This window comes from Pteropus alecto, unplaced genomic scaffold (assembly GCF_000325575.1).
Source record: "Pteropus alecto unplaced genomic scaffold, ASM32557v1 scaffold143, whole genome shotgun sequence".
Taxonomy (NCBI): Eukaryota; Metazoa; Chordata; class Mammalia; order Chiroptera; family Pteropodidae; genus Pteropus; species Pteropus alecto.
In genome coordinates this window covers 4331299-4339480 of record NW_006434828.1, presented here as the reverse complement: position 1 = coordinate 4339480, position 8182 = coordinate 4331299, and the positions used below count along the sequence as shown (strand labels likewise).

Here is an 8182-nt window from a genome sequence, read left to right as displayed (position 1 = left end):
GCCGCCCGGGGTGCGGCGGCGGAACGTTTGGGCGGGACGCAGCGGTGCCGAGTGCCGGTGCCTGTGCTGGGTTCGCGACGCGCTGGCCCGGACCGCGGAAGATGTGAAGTCAGCGGCACTGTGTATCCAAGTTGGCTGACGAGTTACATCCAACAGGATCGCTCCTGTGGAGTGAATCTGGAGACGAGTACGAGGTCCAGATTTTTCAGGTGTGGGTACCAACTGGGACCCCAGAGTTGGCGTGAAAGTTTTATCCAAGGGCATTTGAGATTCAGAAGATACAGAAAGAAGGTTCCTCGGAGCCCCCTCGCCACTAAAAGCAGCTGCTTCTGGGAGTCAGGCTGCCATGGATCCTCCTGGGGACTTTATAGCGGTGAAGAAAAAAGATCCCCCTGTATCTGCGTAAACAGACATGGCAGACTCTCTCGTCTCCGGCTGTTGCCCCTGGAGACCCATCCGTTCTTCCCCTAGAAGGCTCTTCTCCCAGCCCTCTCCGCTATTAAATTATTCCCTAGCGTCCTAGGGAGCTGCCTCTGGTGTTAGCTGCTATATGCACGTTAAGAAACTTCCGGGGGCGGGGGTGGGGGGTGGGGCTGGTGGTTTCCTTCCTGTTAACCTGTTAGTTAAATTTGTAGGCCCCCAGGCACTGAACCTTATCCCGTGGGTAGAGGAAAAGTCATCCCTTCCCCCAGGCGAACTTTACCAGTTGCTCTCGAAATGGCCCCTGTGCCTCCATGCTGTCCCCTGAGTTACAGGAGCGAAAGCCAAGAGAGACTTGCTTGCCTCTGATCTCGCTGCTCTTGCCATCCTGTCCTCTGTATGTGAACCTCCTCCTCTGTAAGCTTTTTAAAGTGCGGATGGGACTTCGTAGATGTCTTACGGAAACTTCTGTTCCTGTGGGACGAAAGCACACATCCCTTGCTCGCAAATCGCCATTCCATAGAGACATGAGGAATTGGTTCCCTTTTGTGTTGTCCTGCAGGTCTTGGATTGGCACCGCCTGATCCCCCTCACCTGGGCCCGCATCTCTGGGCCGGCTCCTCCTCTTGGACCGAGAAGGATGACGGCTTCCTTGTTGCGTAGACTGACCACAGCCTCCAGTGGAGGGGGCCTTGAGGAGTTACCCTGTGTTGAACCCCGGAAGTATGTGCAGGAACCAGAGTGCAGGACGAATCTGACTCAGGGCCTCCTTGAGAAGCAGGGGCCTCCTGTGGACGGGGGGTCTTTGGAGCAAGAGGAGGTCATCCGTTCCCTCCTGGACATGGGTTTCAGTGATGTCCATATTAAGGAACTGCTCGGGGTCCGACGAGGTGCCCCCCCGCGACAGTTGCTGGACGTCATATCGGAACTGGTCCTCTTGGGCGTGCATCCAGAGCCCGTGTGTGCGGTCTTGAAGAAAAGCCCTCAGCTACTGAAACTGCCTGTAATGCAGGTGAAGAAGCGCTCCAGCTACCTGCGAAAGCTTGGGCTCGGAGAAGGTACTGGTGCAGACTGTGTGTGTGGGGTCGAGGGGTCCGAGTTTGGGGAGGCAGAGCCTGGTCGAGGGGGTTCAGGAGGTTTCTGGGGAGAGGGTGTGTGGTTCTGGTTGGAGGCGAGGAGGAGTGACCGCTGCAGAGGGCGCTGTGGGGGCCTGGGTGGTGGGAGTCGGGTAGTGATTGGCAGGCAGGGACTTTGCCTGTTCACTGGGGCTCCGGCATCCAGCCTGGGGGTGGGCTCAGTGGTCAGCGCAGAGGCCCAGCTATGTGTAACCTTTGCTGTTTAAATGAGTGTCTTAGTGCTTTGTGCCTGTGATGTGAAGCTACAGGCTTTCAGAGCCCAGCCGATGTCCTGAATACTGTGGAACCAGGCCCTGGGAGACTGCAGAGCGGCCGGTCCCTCCAGCCACCACCCCGCGCCACCAGAATTCATGCTTCCAGGACCCTAGAAGTTCATGGGATTCATTTATGGGCCTTCTGGCCCAGGAGGGGCTCCCGAGACCCTGAGCCGCCTCCCGGTCTCTTTCACTCCTGACTCAGTGGCCTGGTGTTTCACAGGCTCTGCAGAGGCCTCCTCCAGGGGATGAGCAAAAAGCCAGCCTCGGGCACCTCTCTGAGCAAGTGGCCTGTGGCAGTCTAACCTAAAAGGGCCTTACTGCTGTGATTGTGAGTTAGGAGGCTCAGCATGGCCTCAAGCTGCAAAGGTGAAGTCTGAACTCCTGAAATGCATTCCTGAAACATTTTTGCAAGACAGTGACTAACTCCACTGTCAGGAAGATTTTAAGGAGCTGTTTATATAAGTCAGTTTGAGTCTCTAGGCACTAACCGTCCCTGGCGACCCGCAGGGCAGTCTCAGTTTATCCCAGTCAGGCTAATGCAGTTAAAAGGCGTCTTTCACTCACGAGTGCCTCGGTTTGGATCAGTGTGTGGTCACGCACTAACCAGGGCGTCCGTACGTGTTGCTGTCTTTGCGTTAATCACTTTCATCGAGTTGAGGATCCCGGCTCTCAGGAATGTCGGTGTGACCATGGAGGAGCCCTCAGCCCAGGGTCCCGGGAGGGAGACTTGGGAGCCAGGGCAGCCGGGGCGGGGGTGGCCGGGCTCGCGGGGCAGGGGCTCCGTGTGCATTCGGAAGTGTCAGCCTGGGCCGGGCGCCGGGAACTGCTGCAGTGACGGGCTCGCCCTTTCCGTGTCATGCAGGGAGACTGAAGAGGGTGCTTCTCTGCTGCCCCGAAGTCCTCACCATGCGCCAGCGGGACCTCGACGGCACCGTCAGGGTGCTCAGGGACAAGTGCCTTTTCACGGCACAGCAAGTGACAGAGATTCTGCACAGGTGCCCCTTCGTCCTTCGGGAGGACCCCGGCGAGCTGGAGTACAAATTCCAGGTGAGTGGCCGATTGCGGGTAGGGGCACGGTGGGCTCCTCGGGGCAGCGGGTCGGTCTACGGGGGAGGAGTCTCGGAGAGCAGCAGCCTGTCGCTGCGTCACTGCGGTCACTGCGGGGGGAAGCGCCAGTTCTGAGGGAGCCCGCCTTGTCCTTAGGGTCCCCATGGCCTGTCTTTGACGTGGCTGGCCGGAAAGTAGGTGACACCTTCTCTCTAGAACCTATTTAGCATGTCGATTTCACAAATGTGATTGTGACAATCGATCTCACTTTTTTGCTAACAGTTATGACTTAGGGCAAATCCCTAGGTGTTTTGTGGATTTTCTGCTTGTTTTTTTTTGTACTCAGTTTTCATCCCCATGTGAAGAAAAACAGAATCGTCTCCCCCTCCTGCCCTGTATTTCCCGCTGTTTTTCTCGCCGTGAATTTGAAGGTGGTTTGATGGTTGTCAGCCATGACGCAGACGTGGGCGTCGGAGTGTGCTGTGCCGTTGTTCATTAGGCGGTCCTTGCTGCGCACACTTTCGGACACGCCGAGTTTACCGTGACTGAGTGACAAGTTTCAGGATCCGCACCTGAGACCTTAACCTGTCTGTGTCTCCAGTATGCCTACTTTAGGATGGGGGTGAGACACGCGGATGTGGTGAGGACCGACTTCCTGCAGTACTCCATCGCCAAGATCAGGCAGAGACACACGTTCCTGGAGCGCCTGGGACGCTACCAAACTCCGGACAAGAAGGGGCAGACGCAGGTCCCCAACCCTCCCCTCAAGGACATCCTCAGAGTTTCCGAAGCCGAGTTTCTAGCCAAGACGGCTTGTTCTTCTGCTGAGGAGTTTGAAGTGTTTAAGAAGCTCTTGGCTCGGGAGGAGGAGGAAGACGCGGAGAGCCACATGCCTGGTGACGAAAGCATAAGCGACGAGGAGGACGAGGACGACGAGGACCAGCACGAGGAGGGGAGGGAGCTGTGACGGAGGGCTGCAGTGAGAAGGACCCGGACGCCAGAGAATATCTTAATTCTTTAGAGCTTTTGAGAGCTTCACTCAGACCTTCTCAGGTTACTTTTCATTCTAAAACTCATCTTTCGGTGAAAAATTACCACAGACCCCCTGATAAGTAGGCTGAACTAGGAGGTCCCTAGCTTGGCCTGCTGTCAGGCCTCGCGGGCCCTGCTCCACCGTGAATGGGAGGCTGGCTTTTATCTGTTAAAGTTAAGAACTCGATGCCTCAGAATTTGGTTTTATTTTTTTCTCTGACGGATACATAGGTGATAATTTCATGACAGAGTGGGGGATGAGGTTCCTTCCAGTTCAAGGGTCATTTCATATTTCTAGTGATGCAGGTAAAATCATGAGGAGGCAGTGAGGTTTTAGTACATCACAGCACTTTATTTTACGAAAACTAGTTAGCAGGTTTCCCACACAAATACTCGTGTTTCTAATCCAAAAATACTGCTTCATCATCGCATTCAGTGTACAGCAGAGTACAAGGCGGTGGGAGAGGGAGGCATGGCTTCGTTTGGCGCAGCTTGGTGGCGCCGGTGATGCGAGTCTCGTCCACGCCTGAAGTCCCTGGCAGCTAGAGTACAAGGCGGTGGGAGAGGGAGGCATGGCTTCATTTGGCGCAGCTTGGTGGCGCCGGCGACGTGCTGGAGCAGTTTTCTGTCTGGAACAGGCCTGGCTCTGACTCGAGCCAGCTCGCGGCCAGCGAGTCTCGTCCACGCCTGAAGTCCCTGGCAGCCGTGGAGTCTGTGCCAGAGCAGAGGGGCCATGCAGTGGTCCTAGCTGCTGACCCTGCCCCCCGGAATGGGGCCTCTGAGCCTGGAGGGGACGGTACTTGGGCAGGGTCAGGCAGGACAGACCTGGTGCCAGAGCCACAGGTCCCGTCTTGGTGTTGTCCCTGGGAGTGCTCCGTGACCTCCTTGGGGAGCCCCGTGGGTCTGAGTGATTGGAGGCGTTGGGGTCAGGGTGTGGCATCTGACATTAGCCAGAGTCCTCTCTGCGGTGGGGGCCCAGCGCTGGTGGCGTGAGCTGGGACGGGGAAGGCCAGTACGGCCTGGGAGCTGGCAGAAGGCTGATGCTGCAGGGACGTTTTTGATGTGACCAGAAATTCAGGTCTTGGTCACATGTCGACAACTACATGAGGCTCCGAGCTCTTGGACTGTGTTCCCCAGAAACCGTGTAAGAGTCTTGTCGGGCGGCCCTGTTTCTGGGGGCATGTTACCTTGATCCCAGGGGACATTGGGGACATTTTGGTTGTTAGGACCAGGAGAGGGTGCAGCTGCGATGGAGTGGGTTGAGGCCAGGTCTGCTGTTACACATCCTGCGGTGCACAGGACAGCCCCATAACGGAACGACCCAGCCCCAGATGTCAGCAGGGCCGAGCAGGCTGCTCTGAGGCTTGGTCCAGCAAAATGCAACTCTGTCGGTTCACGAGCACTTCAGATTTTAAGTGGGCTTACGTTTATTGTATTCTATCCAAAAGAAAAGTAAATGACTGATTTTTAGAGAGAATACCTTTCCACGTGCCCTGGAATGCGTTGGTAGATCTGAGCTGTGTTTTATTGAGAGATTCAGCGCTGACTCAAAAGAATTCATGCTTTTGCTTTCTCCAGGCTCACATTCGAGCACGACTGCAAAGAGAAGGACGATTTTCGCAAAAGCCAAGCAGCTGCGTGAATCCCTCGGCAGCTTTCTGTGGTTCGCCGGCGGGGCGAGGGTGCTGGGCTGGCGGCACTGCGTGTGTCTGTGCCTGTTGGGCTCGCTCATGGGGAGCAGGGCTGCAGCCTGGGTTTCTTCGCGGGCCTCTGTGACAGCCACGTGCAGTGGGCAAAGGGGCTTTGGGTCGTCACTGTCTCTCTTAGCCGTGGACAAACTTGTTTGGAAATGAAGACATTTCGCTCTGTGCCAGTGTTTTCCCTTACTCTTGCATTTCGTGGCGTCCAGGTGACCATCGCTTCCTGGAAGCTGTCTGTCCTGAGCCCAGCCAGGGGACCTAGAGGGCTGACATCCACGCCGGGCTGGACAGTTAGTTCATCCCAGCTGGGTCCACGGGAGGCTAACTCCGCAGCTCACGATCACTCCCCTTTCATTTTGACACAGGGAACATTTTGGATTCCTTGGGTAGATGCTGAGTATCTTCAAGGACGACATCAGGGTTTTAAGGAGCCCAGCGATAAAAGCAGCGGCTCACTTGGAGCGTTTCAGGGGTGGATGGTAATTCCTTTAGCCTCAGGCAGTTTGTACGAGGCGTCTGATGTGTGAGCCACCACAGCGGGTCGGTGATGAGACCGCACCGTGCGGAGCTCGGGGTCCAGTGGCCTCCCAGAGAAACGCGCCTCTGGACTGAGACCTGGCGCACGTGCGCGTCTGCCTCGTGGCCAAGGTGTCGAGGTTGTTAATGTGGTCAAAGGAAGTTTCTTCTACTTTCCAGTGACGTCACTTGATTTTGCCGTTGGCTAGTGATGCTGTAGCCACACAGGCGCACAGTGACAGGTCCCGGCGCCGTGGCGGACTCGGCGGCAGTGCTTGTGTGCATAGTTTTCTCGTTTCACCTGGGTGGGCCCTGGAGACCGGGGACACTCGCGTTCAGTGGACTTCTCGGAATGACTATTCCTCCTTCCTGAAAACGACAGATTGCGTAATACACAGACGTGCACACGCAGTTTTAATAAAACGTCTGAAACATAATTCTTCAAAACCTGTATCCATGAAAGAGGAAAGGAAGGAGCCCTTCTGTGGCTGTAATGCTGCCTTGGGCGGAGTCCGTAGGGGACACTAGGGGCTTGAGCCCCAGCCGGTGAGCGGTGAAAATGCTCAACACCAGGCAGGGGTGGGGCGGTGTCTCTGGTCTCGACCCCATGTGCAGGGGGAGGAGCTCCTGGGACGCTGGGCCATGGCAAGGGGCGGTGGCATCCCGCTGGCAAAGACACGCCGAGTATAGATGCGGCTCCCTGCCGGACACCTAAAACAGTGTCGCTCGAGTGCTGGGCTTAGAGAAATCTGGACGTTTTCTTGCTGAGCCCGCCCCAGTTGTCCTCCATCATCCAGGCCTGTCAGGAGGCCTTGATGCCACCAGGTGGCTTTCTGCCTGGAGTTTGTGTGTGCTTCTGTGACATTCCAGGGTTGTTGGTGCCTTGGTGTGGCTTGTCACCTGAGGATGGCTTTCTCTGTAAGGCCGAAGCCTGATTGGGGGTTTGCCAAGTATGGCCCATGGGACATGGTCCCTATTTTTGTAAATAAAGTTTTATTGAGACACAGCCATACCCGGTCAGAGCGGGGTCGTTGTCATGGGGACCATCTTCCACAAAGCCAGAAGAAGCTGTCGGCTGGACGTCTCTGGATGCTTTCTCAGTAGTGTTTTCATTGTTGACATCCAGTCCTTGTGACAGGTCACCAGCCGGCAGCATATCCGCATGATCAGCCTGCTGGAGGAAGACGGCCTTGGACGACCCAGAACTCGGCCTCCGCTCGGCACCGCACCAGCTCCTCCTCCTCACCCCGCTCTGCGCTGGGAGGAAGCGTGGGGGGCAGCCGCTCTGCTGGGTGCTTGGCTCTCAGAGGTGAGGGGTCCTTGGCTGACGGTCTCGCTCATCTAGGCCGATGCACCCGCTCCGGCCGCCCTGAAGGACGCACGGCCTGGGCCACTAGATGCGGCACAGGACTGGGGGGGTGGGGGGGGGCGGGGTGCTGGTCCCTGGGGATTGCCTTGGCCCTGGCCGTCTGTCTGCTAGACGCCGAGGAGAGAAGCCGCATTGGGGATGGACCCCAGCCAGGACCCTGTCTCTCAGAGTGACCTCTGCTATCCAGTTGCAGACCTCGCCTTCCTGGGCTTCAGAGACTCATGAGGTTGACGGAGCGTAACAAGGACGTCCTGCGTCCTTTGAAGAAAACGAAGGCGGGGCGTGAGGAGGATGGCGCCATTGCTCTGAGACCGTGCTGCCATCTCGCTGTCGGGTTGCCGCCCCTGACGCCCCGATGTCCTCGTGCAGCAGAACCAGGTCCTCCCTCTGCTATGAGGGTGGGTGGGGCAGGTCTGTTGCAGGCTGGCTGCACACCGGGGGGAGGGATGCTTGGTGTGGCTCTTCCCTCTGCAGGCCGCCGTCCCCGCCGCTCTGTGTGGCAGTGACTCTCACGTGGCGTTCCTGGCCGTGCATCTGGGTCCGGGTGTTGGGGTTCCTGCGGATTCGTGCTTTCTCCATTGCTTCAGGAACAGGTGTTCTAAGAGCCAGTATTGGATAATTAGTCGAGGGTTTCTGACTTTTTATAGAGATGGACTTGCTTAATGAATTTAAAAAATGTTCTTTCTGGTGACTCGTTACAGTATA

At 56.8% G+C, this 8182-nt stretch overlaps 1 protein-coding gene across 6 annotated transcripts; it reads left to right on the top strand.

Moving 5' to 3' along the window:
• Positions 1 to 222: 222 nt before the first annotated feature.
• On the top strand, positions 223 to 8176 carry MTERF4 (mitochondrial transcription termination factor 4). 6 transcript variants are annotated; one of them, XR_003045773.1, is made up of 6 exons: positions 223 to 373; positions 983 to 1478; positions 2676 to 2860; positions 7247 to 7417; positions 7665 to 7855; positions 7952 to 8176. XR_003045773.1 is itself a non-coding variant. In XM_025045436.1 (5 exons), exons 1-5 carry the CDS (start codon positions 347 to 349, stop codon positions 7716 to 7718), a joined length of 933 nt encoding a protein of 310 aa, XP_024901204.1. In that variant the 5' UTR covers positions 223 to 346; the 3' UTR covers positions 7719 to 8176. The 6 variants fall into 6 exon arrangements, 3 of the variants coding, with proteins under 3 accessions (XP_024901204.1, XP_015443356.1, XP_015443355.1); XM_025045436.1 differs by having other exon boundaries at positions 7665 to 8176; XR_003045772.1 differs by lacking the exons at positions 7665 to 7855; positions 7952 to 8176 and adding an exon at positions 3462 to 3913 and having other exon boundaries at positions 237 to 373; positions 7247 to 7382.
• Positions 8177 to 8182: the final 6 nt, after the last annotated feature.

Bases quoted from the DNA above. Each gene is read 5' to 3' on its own strand.
- MTERF4 (XM_015587869.2), top strand. From the start codon at position 347: ATGGATCCTCCTGGGGACTTTATAGCG. The intron at 1,479-2,675 runs GTACTGGTGCAG...CGTGTCATGCAG, and splicing joins AAAGCTTGGGCTCGGAGAAG to GGAGACTGAAGAGGGTGCTT. The intron at 2,861-3,461 runs GTGAGTGGCCGA...CTGTGTCTCCAG, and splicing joins AGCTGGAGTACAAATTCCAG to TATGCCTACTTTAGGATGGG.